The sequence below is a fragment of the Nanorana parkeri genome, unplaced genomic scaffold, assembly GCF_000935625.1.
Source record: "Nanorana parkeri isolate BGI_ZX_2015 unplaced genomic scaffold, ASM93562v1 scaffold679, whole genome shotgun sequence".
NCBI classification, from domain to species: domain Eukaryota; kingdom Metazoa; phylum Chordata; class Amphibia; order Anura; family Dicroglossidae; genus Nanorana; species Nanorana parkeri.
In genome coordinates, this window is record NW_017306947.1 from 398,914 (window position 1) to 420,045 (window position 21,132).

The following is a 21,132-nucleotide window of genomic DNA, read 5'->3' on the forward strand; positions in this document are numbered from 1 at the left end:
AGGAACGGATATGGATGGGAGGTGGTTAAGGACACTGTCGCCTGTAGCCAACAGCATTGTTAAAAGCTTGTACTGTCAGGGCTGCAGAGTCTGATGGGGAATTCTCAGAGCCCATTTTCCCTACAGGTCCGCTCTACTGCTGATTAACAGCAGCCAGTGGATATTCCATGGCCAATAGCAGGCTGGCTATGGTACACCCACTGCCTGCTTTTAATCAGCAATAAGGTGGACCTGATGGGGTAATGGGCTCCCAGAATTCCCAGTAGGGTGAAGCATGATGGGGAATTCTCAGGACACATTTCCCCATCAGGTCCACTCTACTGACGATTGACTGTGGGCCATGGGTGTGCAGGCTAACTATGGCACGCAATTCCAGGGAGAGTCACTCAGATAGTTGCATAACAACACATGGAACTACGTGACAATTAATTGGGACTGTGTGGCGTCACTGGGAGCTGTGTGTCAACGCATGGGACTGAGTGAGTTCACTGGGTGCTGCATTCACAGAGTTGCAGGGACAGTCACTCCGTCATCATCATGCAGCTCCAAGCAGCGTCTGGGACTGAGTGACTCTCTTTGGAACTGCGTGACAGCGCATGGGACTTAGTGACTCCGCTGGGAGCATTGAGACAACTCAGGCCAGGTTCACACCTGGGCGATCCATGACCGTGCGGCAATTTTGCACGATATGGGGCAGATTGCAGCACGGTCACGTGGCGACTGCCCACCACTGCCAATCGCGATTCCGCCCATGCAACCGAACACGGTCGAAGCTAAAACAGCTGTATGACATGTATCGCAAAATAAGGTACATGTACCTTTTTTCTGCGATTGCCACGTGGATGTACCCCATTGAAATCAATGAGGCTGCGTGGAAATCGCTGTCTGCTATTGTGCACAGCCGAGCGATCCCGGGACTTGCATCCCAGATCACTCAGGTCTGCACCGGCCCTTATGGGACTGAGTGACTCTGCTGGGACCATCGTGACAACTCATGGGACTGAGTGACTCCGCTCGGCGCTCCATGACAACAAATGGGACTGGCTGTGCAAAAAAGTAGTGCAAGATATGCTTACATTGTCGTAGGAGAGGAAATGGTTTCACTAAATGTGAACTTTGTGAAGTGCAATATACACATATTGCAGTATACAGTGCAGTATACACTCCAAATAAAGTTTATATAGGAAAAATAAAAACGGAGACAGCTTTGGCTGCATGCAGTACAACACGGCGGGGCCTGCCACAACCCTCCAACTCACTACACTAGCCTACCTAGTTTTTGCTGACAGCCTGTATAAATAAACCCTCATGGTGGTGGCAGCGTTGTGTGGATGGATGGGTGAGTGGGAGCGTACATTAAATATTGACACGCTCTTATACCCTTGCTAGCCATGCTCAGCTCCGCCCCCAGCTCAGCCTATAGTATACTTCCTCTATTCCACAATGCATTATGGGACATGTAGTCTGTTATACACGGAAATGACTTGCACTCCTTTCATAGATCCACCTCCTGACTGCATGGAGGGTCAATCTGTACTAGGAGGATGGTGACGTCACTAGCAGCTACCAACGAGGATTACAAGAAAAGTGAGCACTTTTATGATGCGTTGTTACAGCAGTTTGCTTCCTCTGACTGGGGGGACCTAGTTATATGAAATGGTAAGCATCCTTGAGTTCTTGGCTGGTGCTATTTGTCGCCGAGCTGTCAGTGGCAGTTGTGTGGTGTGGTCTGTTTCAGACCGGTGATTGGTTGCCTCTGGTGTTGTCTTTTTCTGATTGGCTGTGCCTGATGTCGTTCAGTTCCCGGATGGTGTGTGAGATGTTATTCTGGGAGGTGATTAGTAGGTGTCGTGCGGCTGTGTTGCCGGATGATGCGGAAGTGTTAGTCGTGGTAGCGGGCGGATGGGTTGTGATACACGAGGAGTAACATTTCGGTGAGCGGACTCCTTTTCTTGATAGGCGTGCTGGGCTCTGGTGCTTCTCCTCTGACAGCCCGTACTCGTGTTGGGGAAGGTCGTATGGTCCGCAAAGTGGGGGTTTAGGGCGCCCTAGGATGACGGATTTAGCGGAATATAGCAGTAGGTTGTTCCAGGTGGACTTTGTTTTATTGTCTTGTTCTCTGTGAGTACATTATGGGGTGTTTCTGGTCATTCTGATGGTAAAGATGTCAGGGGTGTGGTGAAAGGAAACCCTCTAACATTTCATCACCTAGCAGAGGAAAGAGCTGATCAACACAAAGGATCGCAGGCAGTGGGTGTTGGTGTACTGGATTAGATGATTATAAATATATGGGGTGAGTAGGGGAAGGAACCTGCATGGCTGGGCTCCTCAACAAATCATGTGCATGCCATCAAACTGAATAATTAAAGTGGAACTCCGGGAACAAATGTTATTAACTCTTACAGTGAGGCTACCCCTGCACTGCAAGGGTTAACTGCTTGTTTGTTTTGTTTGCCTACGGTCAAATGTGGGGGTTATCTGATCTAACTGGGCCTGAATGATAACATGTGGGGGTGATCTGATCTAACCCGGTCTGGCTGATGACATGTGGGGGTGATCTGACACATGGCAGGAGAAGGGGATTTCCGCTGTGATCTAAAGTAGGTGAAAGGTAAAATTCTGAAGCTTTGTTTTGGTTACCAGATCTTGATACAGAGTGGGGTCAGATCAGAGATTCGCACATTTACATTAGAGGCTCTGAGTACAATGGGGATTCACTTTGAACATTGATTATCTACATTTTTCATGGCAAGCGACAGTAGATGGACACCAGAGCAGTTTTCTTGTGTTATTGTTTTATCTTGATGCAATTACAAGGTGTTCTTATGCAATCCCTCTGTAAGTCAATGTTTCCACTGACAGCCTTTCTCAAACACTTTACTCCAGAGGAATTTTTCAGTTTCAGCTTTTTAGGGAATCCCTGTTTAAATGAATTCACCAGGAGTTAGTGAGAAGGATGTCCCCTTACAGTGGTGGTCAGAATGTCCTAGTTACAGACCTCCTATATGGTGTCATCCTGCTTGCTCTGTGTAGGACACATTCACACCTTAGCAGAGTGTATTTCTGGAAATGTTTGAAACTTTTATTTTTGCACATAAACACATGCTTAGAAAGCATTTTCCCAGTTTTGTGCTGGTGTTGTGGCCAATGATGAGCAGTTCTTCAAGCCCAAAAACACATATGTTTCATATTTACAGGCGCTCCCATTAAAGTCTATGGGGTCGAAAACGCCTGATTACACTCCCCAAAAAAGGAGAAAAAAAAAGCTAATCTACTTCTTTGAGTGTAGAGCATCAAGCTACAAGTGACTGACAGTTCAAATGTGGACAGGAATAAGTGGAAATGGCATTCTGAATGTTGAGCTTAGTCAGGTGCATTACCGAATGCTCAGGTGTGATTGGGGCTGAGTGACTTTGGACCCGGAATACTGCAGGTACAATCAGATGGGATAGGTGTCAGCCGCAGCTGGAGGGTTCTAATGTTCCACATCACCCTGGAATGGCTTGGTTAGGATGCCTTGGTTAACGTCTGCTTTGATATTGGGCTATAGTTTGCGTAAACTCATGTTGCCTTTGTGAATGCTTTTAACCTCTAACACAATGTATTTGTTTTTGTAAAGGTAAGCAATCGGAACAAATTCTAGAGAACACGGAAGTGTGAGTGTTGGGGGTTCCTTCTTCCCTGGGGCTCCCAGACATGCTGTCTTTGAAGAAGTATCTGACGGAGGGTCTTATCCAGTTCACCATTCTCCTGAGTCTGATGGGTGTGCGTGTGGACCTGGATTCATATCTGCCCTCTCACCTGCCCCCTTTGCACGAGATCATCCTGGGGCCTACATCAGCGTATACACAGACTCAGTTCCACAGCCTTCGTGGCACCTCTGAAGGTTATGGAGTTCATCCCAAGAGCGTGGACTTGGACCAGTTTTTCACCTCCCGCAGACTGCTAAGCCGCATGCGTGCGCTAGACAGGCTGCAGGTACCCAGCACTGAGCTTGATGCCTGGTTAGTGCACAAGGAAGCTGAGGGCTCTGTGTCCAGCGCTCAGACTGGTTCCAGCCGATCTACGGACAGTCCGCAGAACCTCCCAACTTCAGAGAGCAGCCTCCGGGACACCATAGAAAATGAACAAGGACGAGAAGCAGAGGAACTTGGAGCATCTGCTCCATCTGAAAACACAGAACTCGGAAAAGAGGTAAAAAATACTTTGCCAAAGCATGGTATACTGTTCTATAATCACCCCATTTTCAGAGGTGTACATGCCTGGACTTGTACACAGACTTGTTGAAACAGGATCAAGGGAGGAGGGTGGTTGTTTTGGAGAAGAAGGGTCAGGGGCTGTTTTTGCTCACATGTGTCTGACATGTGAGCAGTCTGCAACGCAGACAGGAATGGGGTCACCTTATGTTACTCCAACCATAGTTAAATCTTTAGAAGGCAGGAATTGTTTTTAATTCTCTGCATGGAGCATGTACAAACAAAATGGAATCTGTAAAAATTACTAATATGTTTTGTACGGATTATTCTGATTAATTTGACCACTCTAGAGCTTCATAGTGACATGTGATCATCAGTCTCTGCTGTGTGTCAAATTAGACCTACTTGATGTGGTCTATTCCATGTGATTATGTAACTGTATGTGGTAACATTTGTTTACTTTGAATGCTATGGTACACCATGATGTTCAGCATATGCTTACCTAATCTATAACTTAAATGTAACTCCCTATACTATACAAATTTAGAATGTAGCCACCTTGTACAGCCATAGTCAGTCTATACTCCCTGGCAGTTAAGGGGTATACTAGTATACCTGGTGGTTGCTCATGCCGAACCTTTGGCTGTAGAAGACATAAACCATGTAAAGCCCAATGCAAAAAAAAAAGCCCAGTTTGTTTAATTTTATATTGTTCCTTAGCACTTCAGTCAGCATTACATTCACATTAGCCCCTGACAGTGTACCTTAACCTCTTGCCGTCTGCCCGTAGTAAAAAAACGGATGGACGGCACTGCTACATCTGCGGGTGGCACGCACGAAAGTCCTTAAAAAGTCATAAGGGCTCTATAACAATTGCACTAAGAAACACAGAACTGAATTAAGAAAACAAGTGTATAATTTTAAAATTTGTATTCAAAACCATTTTTTTTACATTATATAGAAATGAAGTTATACATTTTCGAATTTTGGTCATGTTTTAGTCCATTGTTCCCCACAAACATCTGATTCATATACATGTATGTGTTTTTAGCAGTGTGCATAAGAGTATATGCACTTGTAAGGGTGTTTCCTTTGTTTTTGTGTTGTGGAAGCATGCACATAGTGATTTTGTTGTGTATCCTATTTGAATAGGCAGACAGATGACAATTTGGCAGTCTTCTGCTGGAGATAATATTAAAGGGACTGACAGCTGTTATTTGTGTCACGTTGGCAGTATGACCAGAAGTGACAGGTGCCCGATCCCCGCTTGCACAATATAGTCTCTCAGGCTTATAGGCAGCAGGGGAGGGGACACTCATATAACCTGTTTGTGGTAGCTAAGAGCACAGATGACCCATGTCTCACACATATAGGGAGGGGGAGTCATATGATGTGATGTTCACTTTGGCAACAGAACATAGTATTTATTCTGCATCAGTGTTTGGTGTGTAAAATAAATTATTTTTCATTTGATATATAGTAACTGGTTCTTTTTACATAGGTCATACATTTGGACAAGGACATATTTGTGCTTGTCTGTTGTATAGCTGTGACCGTGCAGTGCTTTATGCTACACTGGTGCACGGCCTCATGCAGCTGACACAAAACCTTGACAAGATGACCTCCTAAAGGACTGTGAACTTGACATCGGCCTTGAGAGTTTGTTGAGGGTTTTCAGCAGACAATGCTGTGAGCTTTTTTAAGGGTCTGCCTTTGTCCAGAGTACAAGCAATGAGTAGGAATGCATAAAAGTGGGGTTTTTTTTCCTTTCAGTTTTAACATACAGTTGTAATCAAAATTATTCAACCCCCATTGCAAATCGGGTTTATAGGCAACATTTACAAACTTTCAGCTGCTTGTAATGTACAAATCAAACAAAAGCAATTGAAATAGATCAACACAACAAATGTTTCAAGTGGTTTCCCCAAATTACACTGAAAACAACTTTTAATTACTTATGTTGTCTCAAAATTTTTCAACCCCTTTTATGGCAAGTGTCTTTAGTACTTGGTAGCGCACCCTTTTGCTGTAATGACCTGCTGCAATCGAGATGCATAGCCAGACACCAGCTTTTGCCAGCATTCTTGAAGAATCTTAGCCCAATGAGCAATGGCCTGCTATTCACTAATATTTTTGGGTTTGCGTGCTGTAACCGCCTTCAAATCCCACCAGAGATTTTCGATGGGATTCAAGTCAGGTGACTGTGATGGCCTCTGTAGAATGTTTTCAGGGCTTCTTCTGCCACCAGGCCTTTGTGGAATTTGAAGTATCCTTGTCCTGTTGGAAGGTCCAACGATGCCCAAGCTTCAGCTTCCTCACAAATGGCATGACCCTTTCTCCTAGGATTTCCTGATACTTCAAGTAATCCGTCTTGCCTTCCACACGCTGCAAGTTTCCAGTGCCAGAGGATGCAAAGCATCCCCGAGCCATCACCATGCTCGGGGCAGAGTTTTTGTTTTCAGCGTATGCTTCACTCTTCTTTCTCCAGACATACCGCTGATCCACAGGGCTGAAAAGTTCCAGCTTTGTTTCAAAGCTCCACAGAACATAATCCCAAAACTGATGTGGTTTATTAGATGATTTTGAGCAAATTGGAGCCAACTTTTCTTGCGCTTTTGGGTCACTAGTGGTGTACGTCTTCTGTTGCCACCATGCTGCAGGTCTTTTGCAGTCACAGATTTTTCTCGACCTGCCTTCTCAAAATTTTGGTTAGAGCCATTGATAACTTCCTTTTTCTGTCCCATCCAAGTAATACTTCCAACAGTGTCTCTAGGAGCATTGAGTGCCTTTACTATCTTTTGTATCGTGTTCCTTGTTTGTGAAGGGCAATTATCTCTTCTTTTAACTTTTCCCAATTCATTTTCTAGGGCAGCACAGGAGAGAGAGGATCCACCCACCTACAACAGGAAACACATCCACAATTAAAATAAAAGGGGCGGTGCCACCCAACCACCTCAGTATTGCGGAAGAACCACCAGATTGTGTTTTCCTCCGGCCTAACAGGAACATCGTAACCGTTTTATTTTTCCATAGGCCTGCATGCTAGTTGCAGGGGCCTCCCAGTGCGTGTTACCCCGTGAATCAGGGACAATGGACCTGGAGGGGATGCATGCCTGGGCTTGTTCTAGGATTAATCTTCCGCGTATATCCTAATTGTGGGACCCTCTTTCCACCCTGAGTAAAAACAACCATCTCCAGGTGCATAACTGCTCACATTTCTTTTACTCACATTTCATTTGGCTCTGAGTTATCCACTGCATTGCTCTGGTAGAATGGGGGGAAACCATTGGTGACCATCCATGCCCCCTATGTATGCTGCCATGTTGTGGATATTCATATCCAGTAGCATCCTGAGCCTTCTTGAATGAAAAGCTATGCGACGGAGTCGTGTGTAGACGCTGACGCCAGGATCCACAGACGTGAGGCAAAGAGTGCAGCAGATGGGGGATGGAGCACAAACTGTCATGAACATGGAGGGTTCCAGCAGGCTTTCTCTGGTCAGCAGTGCTACACCATGCAGCCTAATTCCTCTGTGTCAGCTGTTTGGACACTAACGGCTGCAAGGATGTCTTTAGTGCCTCAGAGCTAGAAAGAGTTGCTGTTCGCAACTATGGTTTACCACCTGGTCTGGGCTTTTTGTGTAGCTGGAAGGCTATGATTGCTTTCACCTGAGTGGGGGCTGGGTAAGGCTCCTTCGGCCTTGATTAAGTGAACTTCGCTTAAGTTTTACCTGCCTGTTGAGAGCATGGGAGCATAAAGATGCAAATTCCCAGAGTGTGGGAAATGCTGAATGAGGTTACTTTATCTTCAAAGTTTTTTTCCTTTGAAGATATGAACAATCCTCTTAAAGTTTTTATGAGACTTAACTCTCCATATGTGGTCTTTGTCTCTTGGTATGATAGCAAGCATCTAACCTTTTCATGGTGGGGGGTTTTTCTTCCAATTTATAGATATAGATAGATAGATGTCCTTCTCTTGTCTACATCTCTTGAACAGTTGGATGCATTCATTGGTAGATAACCACCTGTACATAGTGATGTCCCGATGCCACTTTTCAAGACAAAGTACTTGCCCTCAGGTACTTGCCGTTACCAATTACCGATACTTTTTCTTAAAGGGACATTACATTTTTTCTAAATCAACACAGACTGATGATTTTAGGGCAGTTTCTCACCAGAGCTAAATACAGATGTCCGCAGAGCACAATACGTGTCCCCCAGGCTGCAATCTCACCCTGGCGGCATGTGGATCTATGCAGGGCTCTGTGGGCAGTGGCTATGCTGTGGAGAGTTGATCGGGCGGGTGCCATCTCCGGGGCTGTATTGTGCTGTGCCTGCGTCAGAAAGGAAGAGCAGGAGATATAGAACCGGACAGTCACTGCCAGGGACAGCGTGGGAACATAGCAACCGCTACGGTTTAAAAATTGAAAGGGCCGGTATCGGCCTTAATCGGGGCATTTTCATGAGTACAAGTACTCGTGAGAATGCCTGGTATTGGCCCCGATACTGATACTAGTATCGGTACATCCCTACCTGTAAGCATTTGTACCAAATTACTGCTTTAGGTTTTGTTCACACCATGTCCGGATCATGACCAGAACAGTTTACTGGAACAAAAAAGTATCCCTATGGTATTTCTGGGCTCTGTTCACACCAGCGCTGTCCATTCCAGTCCAGAGTAAAAATACTCCTCTGGTCTGGAGTGCACTGGAACACATAAAAAAAACACATGAAAACGCATTAGACTGAACCTGAAAGCCCATGTTAACCACTTGAAGACCGGGGTGTTTCACCCCCTTCCTGGCCAGGACATGTTTCAGTATTCAGCGCTGCGGTACTTTGACTGACGTTTATTCAGTCATGCAATGCTGTACTGATACGAATTTCATACCATTTTTTTGGGGACAGATAGAGCTTTCTTTTGGTGGTATTTAATCACCACTGGGGGTTTTATTTTTTACTATATAACAAAAAAAGTACCCTAAATTTTGAAAAAAAACATGTTTTCCCTATAAAATGTTATGAAACATTTATTTTCACCCCAATTTTTTGGTAAAATATAAAAGACGGGGTCACGTCGGGTAAATAGACACTAAACATGTCAACCTTTAAAATTGCGCGCGCCCGCGAAATCGCAGAAAACGACCGCAACCAAAATTGGCCATAGGCGACTCTTTAAACGTTTTTACCGCTCATCAGTTTAGTGTTATCAGTGATTGATGGCCCTAGAATTATTGCTCTCACTCCGACCTCACTCCTAGGGACCTCCACAGAAGCTGATGAAGCAGAGATCTGCTTCATCAGCTTCTCTCCGGTGTTCTGCACCGGAGAGTGACACTGAATGCAGGAAGTGATGTAACATATATCACTTCCTGCATTCGGGGACAGGAAGAGAGATCAAAGGGAGATCGAGTAATGATCTCCCTTTTGATCTGCTGTTAGAGCGTCGCCATGCCGGTCCCAGCCGCACCGGCCACATCGGATCACGGACCGGCAGCGAAGACGGCGGGACATAGATGGCTGTTTACATGCTCACAGTTTTCCCTCTCGTGTGCGCTCTGATTGCCGCACACGAGAGGGGGGAGGGGCAGGACATCTTAAGACGCCCTCCCGCTCCTAGCAGACTCCCGTCCGGCCGTTCACAAACGGCCATGGACGGAAGGTGGTTAAGCTTAAAAAAAAAAAACCCGGCGAAAATGCAATGCACTGCAATACGTTTCCAGATCTGCTCTAGATCTGGTCTGGACATGGTGTGAACAAGCCCACCGTGAATGCATAATTAGGTTTTGATGAAGCTGTGAATCTCAGTATTGTACTCTGAACTTTTCTAACTATACTATTAGATAGTAACTTTCCCCTTCGTCTTCCAGAACAGCTTGCGAGAGAAGCTCCTCCTTTTTTTTGTAGGAAACACGCCACCCCCAGTTGTTTTAAAAGGTCCGCCTCTCCCTTAGCTCTTCAGGATTTCGTGTTTCCTCCGTCAGGCGGGCCACATCACCAGGAATGGTGAGGGAGCCTCTCTGAAGTATGGGGGTCCCCCCCGGGAGACCTGCAAAAATACTGCTGGGTAATGGGTCACTATAACTTTTATATGTGCCCACCAGTGCGCCCCTCTGCTGATAGGGATTTTCACTGACTTCCTCTTTGTCTTCGGTGCCCAGGGACGGCCGGAACCGGAACTGCGCTGCCCCCTTGGCTGAATGCTGTACCGTGCGTCCTGTGGGTCAGGGGACGCCGGCCTGGGCGTTCGTGGGTGACGCAACTTGCGGGCGCTGCGGCCTTGCTTTCCAGGCCTTGTTTTCGGCGCAAATGAAGAGGGAGGGCCCTGGCTGGGTGCAAGGCGTTATTACAGGCCTATCTGTGAGAACGCCAGCGGTGGAACAGTGTGCTGCATGATGGATCCTGTCGCTCCTCTCCACGCTGCACAGACTGATTCAGTTGCATCTGGCACCAGCCCTGCTCAGGTAGGTGTATGTCTTATACCTCCTCCCTGTAGCACTGACCCTGTTTTCCTCCACCTGGGGCTCCTTAGTGTAGGGCATATGGTGTTGAGGGGGCACTTTAGTCTTCCTTAGGAGAACTGACTTGGGTGGTAATTCCTCCTTTATTCTGTCTTGCAGGCTACGGTTTCCAAAGTCAAAGGGGTCGCAAAGAAGAAATGTGCAGTTAAGAGCTAACCTCCACCCTCAGCTCCTTTTAGGTCCCTTGTGACGGATTTGAGGCTACCGGCTAGGTCCACTCTACTGCCTGGGTCCCCAGTTCCCCTTCAGGTGTCAGTTCCGGTAGAGGTTTCCCACGGGGAAGCAGAGCCAGGGGAACATAGGTTCTCTGCACACTCTCAGCAGGGTTCTTCTGCTGAGGACGGAAACGAAAGGGAGGATAGTCCCAGTATTTCTAAATATAAGCTGTCACTGGAGGACGTGGATGAGCTGCTGGGGGCCATCTATGATACGTTGGAGATTCAGGAGGAGAAAGTCCTTCTTTCTAGGCATGACCTAATGTATCAGGGGCTCCATCAGAGGAGTGCTAGAGTTTTTTCAATATAGGCACCATGTTTTATTTGAACAAGCAGGGTGGCACACAGAGTTGCTTCCTTCAAGCGATAGCCAATTTTCTGAGTCGGGTTCGGGTGCTCCAGGACGAATGGAGCTTGGATCAGGAGGCTTTCGACCTTCTGGCTCAGAAGCGGGGCCCCCCGCAGGTAGATCTGTTTGCTGCGCAGGGCAATGCGAAATTTAACCACTTTTTTTTTCTGAGTCAGTCAGGGCAGTAGCGGTGGATGCGCTGTCGGTCCCATGGCCTTACCAACTTTGTTACGCCTTCCCACCTATTCATTTAATTCCAAGGGTCCTGCAGAAATTTCTCCAGGAGAAGACAGTCTTGATTCTAATAGCCCCATTTTGGCCCAGGAGAGCCTTGTTCACGTCGCTACTATCTTTGACGGACTATCCTCCTTGGCAGCTCCCAATCAACAAGCGGTTGTTATCTCAGGGGCCTGTCCAGCATCCGGAAGTGGGAAGACTCTCCCTCAAAGCCTTCTATCTGAAGAGACGATTTTGAAGGGGAAGGGTCTTTCTGACTGGGTGATTGAAACTTTGCTGTCTAGCCGTAAGCCTGTCACAAGACAGATATATGGTAAGGTCTGGAAGACCTTCTGTTCTTGAAAGGGAAAACACAACAAGAACATGGGTATTCCCACTGTTATGGATTTCCTTCAGGATGGGGCTGATAGAGGTTTAGCTATCAGCACATTGAAGGTACAAATCTCAGCGTTGAGTGTATTCCTTCAATGGCCCCTGGCTTCCGACCTGCTAGTGTGTAGATTCTTTAAAGCACTCAGGAGAATCAGGCTGGTTAGGATTTGTTCAGTTCCCAAAACGGATTTGTCCTTAGTCCTTTAAGGTCCGATGGTTGCTCCTTTTGAGCCATTGTCAGATCTACCCATCAAAATGCTTTCTTTGAAAACCGTATTTTTAGTTGCTAAAACCTCAGTGAATTGCAAGATCTTTCGTGGAGGGAGCCATACTTAAAAGTTTTTGAGGACAGGATTGTTTTAAAAACAGATCCGGCTTTTTTTCCCGAAGGTTTCCTCGAACTGTCATAGGTCACAGGACATCATTCTGCCTTCTTTTTGCGGTAATCCGGCTAACGATAAAGAAGCAAGTTTTTAACGTTTGGATGTTAGGAGGTGTCTGCTGGAGTACCTTAGAGTGTCTAAGGGGTTTCCTACAAAAGGGGAGGAGCCTATCTCTTGCAAGCTGTTCTGGAAGACTATAGGAAAGAGTTACCGGTAAGTCTAAAGCTGGTCATACACCTTACAATTATCTGCAGATTTTCTGTGGTCAGATGGAAAAGGTGCAACAGATTCCTCCATCTACACTTAACTGTGTGGATGGAGTAATCTCCACCTGGGCCAATCTGTTGCACTTTTTCCATCTGACCACAGAAAATCAGCAGATAATTGTAAGGTGTATGGGCACCTTTACTCTGAATATACTATCTACACATTAACCAATTTACTGCTTAGTGGAGTACCATTGGTTTATGTGGTAATTGTGTATTGGTATTACTATACTGTCTCCCAAATAACCAATTTACTGCTTTAGTGAAAGGCTGGCTATTGCACTCTCCCACCAGCGTGGAGGAGAGAGCTATGGAATCCAACCAACTAATTGAGAATAGTTGACAACTATTTTCATAATTATCGATTAGTTGGTTGCAGCCCTAATTACTAGGTGGTTAGGTTCAGTGATGGCTTGGGTTTTCTATGGAAACACTCAACCCTATGCATGTCTAGTGTTGGGCTTAAGCACCTTTATTTTGTGTTCACAGGGTTCTTTTTACATGACTTTCCACTTTGTCAGTCAATCCATGTTATAACCATAAACTTTCAGTGACTCATTTATAGCAGCTAGTTGCTGTTTGGGCACCCTGCATATCAGATGGTGTTCTTATATAATTTGGTGGCATCTATGTTACACTACATTGATTGACTGGCGGTAATATAAGACCTGGTGCAACTAATGAAGCCCTTGATAAGTTTACATCAGGTGTGCTTGAGACAACACCTGTTTTGCAGAATTGTGCTCTTGTGAGGGATTCTATTCAGGGGGTTGAATCATTTTAAGACTGCAGAAGTCATTAAAAGTTGCATTTTCAGATGAATTTGGGGAAATCACTTGAAACATTCATTGTGTTGACCTATTTTAATTGCTTTTGTTTGCTTTTGTTCATTGCAAACAACTGAAAGTTTGTAGATTTTGCCAATAATGGGGGTTGAATAATTTTGATTACAACTGTATATCCCGTTGGGATGATGTCCATCATTTTTCAGCAATTGTGGTGCTTTCAGTTCAAACCATCGCTGCTGGTACCCAATTTTGAATAGCAATGTTTTGTGTGTACGCACTCACATCCAGCATAAGACCCTGGCACTTTAAATCAAGATATTTTTGATAATTGTGGGATACATATTCTTGAATGACAAAGGGAATAATATGCCTAAATGTATGCTTCAGTTTTGGTGGCTTAGGTTGTGTTTTTTTCCCAGGAGAGGGTTTATGTGTTTTGGGTTTTCACCTTCCAGGAAATTGATCCGATAGACATTTTATGGCTTCAGGATATTGACCTTGGAGCTGGGCGAGAAGATTTTGAGAGTCGCCAGCACAAAGACCATGAGGAAGTTTGGGAATCCTTGGGTGATACCTCAGAAAGTGAAGAAGTGGAACACAGGCTGCAAGTGGATGGGGAGACTGGAGAGAATGTACCTCAAGAGGTGAGTCACACTTTGCTACTACTAAGACCCATACTCTTTATACCTTTTTTGGAGTACTGATCGTTGTTGTCCTTTTTAGGGTCAGACCGCTATGTCATTGGCAGAATGCCTGAGTCTCCTGGATGACACTTTTCAATTTGATTCTTCAGAGGTAACTGGTGCTGTTTGACATTTTTACTGCTGTTTTCTCTAGTCACCTTCCAGGACAGCATTAGAGAGATAGGCTCCTCCCACCGGAAACAGGAAACACATCACCCACACCTAGAATAAAAAGAGTACCAGCCTAGCACACTTCAGTTATTTTGTGTTTCCTCCGGCCGAGCAGGACATCGTAACGTTTGTTATTTTTTTCCTAGGCCTACGTGCTAGTGAGCAGGGGCTTCCCCCCCAACATGGTACAGCAGAGGGTCAGTGGACCTGGGGTACCTATGGAGGGGGGCTTCCGGGACAGCCCCAACTGTCCAAGGAGCAATTGCCTATGGTTTCCCGGCATAAGAGTATGCAGGACAACCAGCCTGTTGATGTAGTGGACTCAGAGGAGTTCCCCTAGTCCTTAAACCCCTGCTTCAAGTGCACTATAGAGTGGTGTTGGCTGAGTGTGGCGCTCCTACCTGATCCTGGTGCCGGGTGCAAGCTCGTCAGTTCGGTGGTGGACAGCGGCATCCCCTGGTCCTGGTCTCTGGGCGTCGGTCGGCCGCTGAAGAGGTGCTGTGCGGCGGCCCTCGTGGAGACAGGGGGAAGGAGGACATGAGCTGTCAGGGCGGAAGTGACGCTCGCCGCGCGGGCCTCATACATATGGGTTTTAACTTGTAGAAGAACAGTGTGTACAGCAAGCTTTTACGAAACATTTGTAAAGCTTTCAGCAAGCCTCAAGTTTATTGCTTAAAGCTTCTATAGCACCCGGTAGCTATAGAAAGTAAGAAAAAAGATCTTAATGGGACTGTCAATTTAAGTCCCCGTTCACACCAGGGCATTTGTAGCTTGTATTTTGCAGCACGAAAAAGCTCCGCACAAGCCTGTAAAATATGCGCTTCTTTTTAGGGAGATCAGTGCGATGTGATCCTTTTTCCTATTCCTAATCACGCTGATCTGGCCAAAAAAAAAATCTTGTGCACTTTTTTCCAAGGACCAGCTTTTTTTTCTCAGAGCGACGCTGTGCTGAGACATGAACGCGGAGCTTTTCCATGCTGAAAAATACTAGCTACAAATGCCCTGGTGTGAAGAGGGACTAAAACCCATTTCTGGGCAAATAAAAAAAATTATGGGCCCCAGCAGGTTTTTAAAACCATAATTGCAGGTCTAGCTGCAATACTGGCTCCCTATCCGGCCATATTCCCTACAGTAATTCTTTTGCATCACTAGATATCCTCATTTTTACTGGTCAAATGTCACCCACCAACATTGAACCTGGAACATTGACCTACCACGAACACTCTGTCCTCACATGATGCAGAGAATGATGTTGACCTCCATGTCAACACATGTTTCTGCATCATTGAGCACTGCTAGTGAAATTTCAAAGAGAACTCTGTAAATTGCACAACCAGCCTGAAGACATCTGAAAAAGGTAAGTATAATTAAGTCACTTACTACGCTCATTTGAGTCTATAAGTAACTTTGCAGAGCTGGAGGTTGTTTTAAAGCTCTTTAGAAATCTGCTTGAAGCTTGCTGAAAGCCTTTCAAATGCTTTGTGAAAGCTTGCTGGGCTTCTGCTTATATAAGAGCAGGGTGTACATGTGTACAAGACCTAGTTACAGTCTAGTCTGACTTCTACTTTTTGTAGTTTCCAGCTCCTGACCCAACAAATATATTGGATACAGAGCCAGACCAGACAGATTTACAACAAGCAGATGGTTTGCTGTCCCCATTTCTCCCAGATATTGAGAACCCTCTGGACTTGGAGGAGCAATGGCAGGACCTGATGTCACTCATGGATATGCAGGTACTAACTTTTTAATTGTGAACTGAATAATCTGCAGTTTCACTAGTGATCTAAAACTGTAGTTATAGTTGAACTTCAGGCAAATGGCTGCACAGAAATATATCCTATATCTAAACTGTCTTACCGGCTAAAACGGTTATAATTTTGTTCGGTCAGGCATGAAATTCAGGCACCCATGCCAAAAATCCTAGCTTGATCGGTGGCGTCACTTTTCTGCACTGCAGTGAAACAATACAGGTTGGCCACCCGAACACTTCTGATTGGCCAATAAAGGTGTATCACAACAGTCAATAGAACATCACTCTCTTCCTGTTGTTTAGATATCCCCCTTAGATTGACACCTCTATAGCTCTATGCAAGGTACATGGTAGACTGTACGAGGGAGAGGTATTGCTGAGAATGCAGAGGATTCCCAAAGCTAAATACAGAGTCTAAAAATGCATTTAATATTTTTTTAATAAATACATAGCTTGAGCACATGGCAATCTGTTCTTTTCTGCCTGAAGATCATTTGAAAATGTCCCATTGGAGGGGATATCTATGGAAAATAACTTCTGATAGGATTGAGACTGTTGCTACTATGGCTTCTTATAAAACCAGTCATCTAAAATTTAATTTGCTGTTGAACATAGATTGTGGCTTGTTTTTCTGTAGTCACAAGGGTTATCGCAGTGCAGTTATCTCTGCTCAGATTTCAGACCACCAAGCAATGTATGGAGTGGTACAATGTTGTTTACAAGGGGCTGCAGGAGACTGGGTACTACTTATTTCTATTCTAAGAGGGTTCTGAATGATAACTCAGGAGGGCTGTTTTAGTTACATAGTTACATAGTATTTGAGGTTGAATAAAGACATTAGTCCATCAAGTCCAACCTATTAGGATCTCATTCTAGGAGTACCCGTACCCCTGTATATTACGGTCCCTTAAGAAATCGTCCAAAAGTTTCTTGAACAATTCCACATTATTTGCTGAAATCACCGCCTGTGGCAGTGAGTTCCAGACCCTAACTGATCTTACTGTGAAGAACCCCCTTCGCCCCTTGTGCTGGAATTTTTTTTCCACCAATTTTAGGTGATGGCCTCTAGTTTTTGTAACGGAGTTAATTTTAAACAGTTTATCGCTAATGTTGCTACCACCATTAAACATTTTGTACATGGAAATCATATCCCCCCTTAATCTCCTCACCTCTAATGTGAACATGTTTAAATTTAGTAGCCTCGTCTCGTAGCTCTGGTCCTCCATACCCCTAATTAGTTTGGTTGCCCTTCGCTGGACTTTTTCCAACTCAAGGACATCTTTTCTTAGTACTGGTGACCAGAACAGCAGCCTGGCACTGCAAACTACCTTTCAGTTTGTGGTCTACAATGACCCCCAATCCTTCTCCATTTCTGACTTCCCCAGCGGCATACCCATAATCGTATAACCCATTTGTTTATTTTTAATTCCAAAGTGCATTACTTTGCATTTATCGACATTAAACCTCATCTGCCACATTAATGCCCACTCCCCTATTTTATTCAGGTCCTCCTGTAATGTTATAATGTCTAAGTCCGTGTCTATTACACTCCCTATTTTGGTGTCATCCGCAAACATGGAAATATCGCTGTTAACACCCTCCCCGATGTTAGTGAGTTCTGTTTAACAAGGTCAGGGTTGTTGGTATACAGTAAGATTTTTACTTGTGTGTTTTCTAATTAATAAAACATCTAGATAAAATGCCTTTTGATTTAAAGCTTGACTGCTTTAATTTAAAATATTTCCTGATTTGGACCACCTTCTGCTATATATTAGAGGTTATTCTGTTAGTCATGACTTCATACAGCATGTTTTATCATCTGGAGTACAGACATTGTCAGGTCAGAGTTCAAAATCTTGGCGTGGGCAAAAGGTTCCCCGATACGCTTGCCATTATAATAGAGAAATGCTGTAGATGTGTTTTGCTTGAGTGTGCATTATCATTATTAAATTTCCCGAACTTGTTTATTTTTGTAGCCCATGGACATGAACAGTTCAGCTGAGGACCCCTTGTATCTGAGCATGGACCCATCACTCCAGCAGAATGAAGACATCCACCAAACCGCTTTTCAGGGTTGTTCTCAAAATATGTCTCTCTACAGTCCCACCATAGAGAATTTTCCTATCCCTGAATCCCCACTGCTTCAGCTCTCCTCTCATAACTCCACTGACCTGAATTCCACTTTTGGTTTTACAAACTTTTCTGGAATTCTGTTTCCTTCACAGCAAAATAATACAGCTAATGTAACAGCCAGTAATGTCCTGCAAGATCCACTTAGTGGAATCCTGGATCAAGCTTTGCTGGATGAGATTAGCCTTACGGAGCTAGCAATGGAGGAAGGATTCAGCCAAATGCAAGCCTCACAGCTCCAAGAAGAACTAGATTCAGATTCTGGTCTCTCTCTAGACTCTCACCGTAGTCCAGTGTCTCCTAGTGGGTCTGAGACATCATCTTCCTCTTCTTCCTGCTCATCCTCTTCCTCCTCTTTCTCTGAAGAAGGAGCAGTAGGATACAGTTCTGATTCTGAGATGGTGGAGCCTGAGGAGTCAGAAGAATCCATTGATTACCAGCCGGAATACAGCAAGTTCTGCCGAATGAGCTCTGAGGACCCTAGCCGATTTCAGCGCTTGCTATTTCTTGAGCATGTTGGGCACAATCATACTTACAATATGGTTCCTGAAGAGCCAGAGGAGCAGCCACAACCTACAGGGGCAAGAGGCAGCAGAAGACCTTCAAGGTTTTTAGATAGACAAGCAGGAAGAGATGAGCAAAGAGCAAGAGCTATGAAAATTCCTTTTAGTAATGATAAGATTATTAACATGCCTGTAGAGGAATTTAATGAGCTGCTGACCAAGTACCAACTTACTGAGGCACAGCTTTGCTTAGTGCGAGATATTCGCAGGCGAGGAAAGAACAAGATGGCAGCTCAGAACTGCCGCAAGAGAAAACTGGACACAATTTTGAACCTGGAACAAGAGGTGAAGCGTTTAAGTCGACAACGTAACTCTCAGTTAAGAGAAAAAGGAGAAAACTTGAGATCACTCCAGAGAATGAAGCAGGAAGTAGAAAGCCTTTATCAGGAAGTGTTTAGCCAGCTTAGAGATCAGGAAGGGCGGCCATACTCTCCTCAAGGATATGCCTTACACTACACCAACAATGACAACATAGTACTCATGCCACGCAATGCAGAGGGCCAACAAAGCCGACGTTCAGAGAGGAAGGACCGGAGGAAGTGATGTATCTGTATTTGAACTCTGGAATCTTACAGGACAGCGGGTGTGGGCTGTGCTTTCATTCAGGCCTTTGTATCAAACCTTTCACATAAGACTGACCCCATTAAGTGATGAGGTAGATGTCGACACATATTGAGGGCCAGGGGCTTCGTCCTGTCTGTATCTGGGCCCTAGTCTGCCCAGGAATGAGGAGGAGGCCAGCTGGGCCTGCGGACAGAAGTATCCCCTGGCAACATAAGCTTCAGCTGATAAAGGGAGGTTGAAAACCATTTTCCTTTTAGTTCTTGATCCTATAATGTCTAAAATTGTAGGTAACAATGTCGGGAATTGAAGTCAGTTTGCATGGGAGCCCAGCTTGTCCTTCTGAATGGACATCTGGGCACAGTGGTTTAGGATTGTCTCTGTAGTGTATGAAGTGAATTGGGTTAAGCAGCCTTACTGAAATTGTCTGGACTCCTGAGCCTCATAAAAACAAAGCATCACCTGCTAGAGGTTTCTTTGGGAAGTGAGTTTTATATTGAATACGTTTACTTCTTTGTTGTGTTCACATTTATGGAGCTCAGAGATTCCTGACAAAGATAACTATTTGCAACCTTGAAAGAGTAATACGTCATTTATTTTTATTCTGCACTTCAGGTTTTACCACATTTTAAAAGGTGCTTTAACCCCCAAATTGCCAGACAGGGCATGACCTGATCACACCAAGTCCATGTGCCAGTGGTTGCAGCATCCAAAAATCCTGTGGAAGAGGGTAGGATGGTGTGTCTGTACTATGAATTCCTATGTTGATTAGCAGGAATTGTTATCGGAGGGATTAGCAGTCACTAACTGAATCCTTTGTTCATTCTATAAAATTCACGTGATCTGTTAGGTTTAGAGTTTGCCGAGTGTGATCACTATGCACGTTCCAGAATACATCATACTGGAACTAGAACAGCAATGTATGGAAGGCTTTTTTTTAATTTAATTTTTTTTAAAATTTAGAATAAACTGATTTTGTGATAGACTCTCTAAACCAAATACCGTGTTTTCAGTTTTTTTTTGTCTTCACGTCATATACACAAATTTTATATATGTGTGTGTGTGTGTGTATATATGTATATGTGTATATATATGTGTGTGTGTGTATTTTGTTTGCTTCAGAACTGCTTTTCTCCTCCAAGCATATAGGAAGGCAAAAGAGCTTGAAGCAGACCAAAAGATGGTCAACTGAAGATCAAATGCATTCTAAATGATCTCGGAGAAGTCTCAAATTGATGTCAAAAGAGAGCTGCATTTGACTTTCGACAAAAGCCCAAACCCTGTTTAACAGGCCCTTAAACTGATTCTCTAGCTGAATATTTGTATTGTGCTCTTAAACATCATTTTAATTTTCCTTTATGAATATAAGAATTGTTTTAGTCTCTGCAGCCACTGGGGAATAAACCGCCAATATCAAAGGTTACCCTGTTTAACCACTTCAAGACCAGGTGTTTAGACCCCCTTCCTGGCCAGGCCATTTTTCAGTGTTCAGCGCTGCAGTCCTTTGACTGACGTTTATTCCGTCATGCAACGCTGTACTGAAATGAATTTTATACCATTTTTTGGGGACAGATAGGGCTTTATTTTGGGGGTATTTAATCACCACTGGGGTTTTTATTTTTTATTATAATTAGGAAAAATTAAGATCTAGAGAGCTCCGGGCCGGCCGTTTTTCTACTACGAGAAGGAGGCAGTTAAAGATTAAATCTAGTTCCAAGCAGCATGGCCTGTAGTCTCCTGGCTTTGTGAAATATGTTGTTCCTGCCACATAATGGAGAGCAGATCTCTCATCTCAGATGAGTAGCGTGAACACACAGGCAGGGAGACTACATGCTGTTTAGGATGAGGGTATTGTCTTCAGTAAAGGTCATATTAGACTTCCCAGAAAAACTTCTCATGGTTCAATGTATTACAAGAAACTGTGCATAATCAAATTTTAGCATTATCA

General features: G+C 44.5%; 1 protein-coding gene across 1 annotated transcript; it reads left to right on the top strand.

Moving 5' to 3' along the window:
• Positions 1 to 1,541: 1,541 nt before the first annotated feature.
• Positions 1,542 to 20,175, top strand: NFE2L1 (nuclear factor, erythroid 2 like 1). The gene is made up of 6 exons (XM_018563599.1): positions 1,542 to 1,587; positions 3,620 to 4,194; positions 13,782 to 13,970; positions 14,050 to 14,121; positions 15,755 to 15,913; positions 17,907 to 20,175. The coding sequence occupies exons 2-6, from the start codon at positions 3,697 to 3,699 to the stop codon at positions 19,164 to 19,166; spliced, it is 2,178 nt and encodes a 725-aa protein (XP_018419101.1). The 5' UTR covers positions 1,542 to 1,587; positions 3,620 to 3,696; the 3' UTR covers positions 19,167 to 20,175.
• The last annotated feature ends 957 nt before the right edge of the window (positions 20,176 to 21,132 follow it).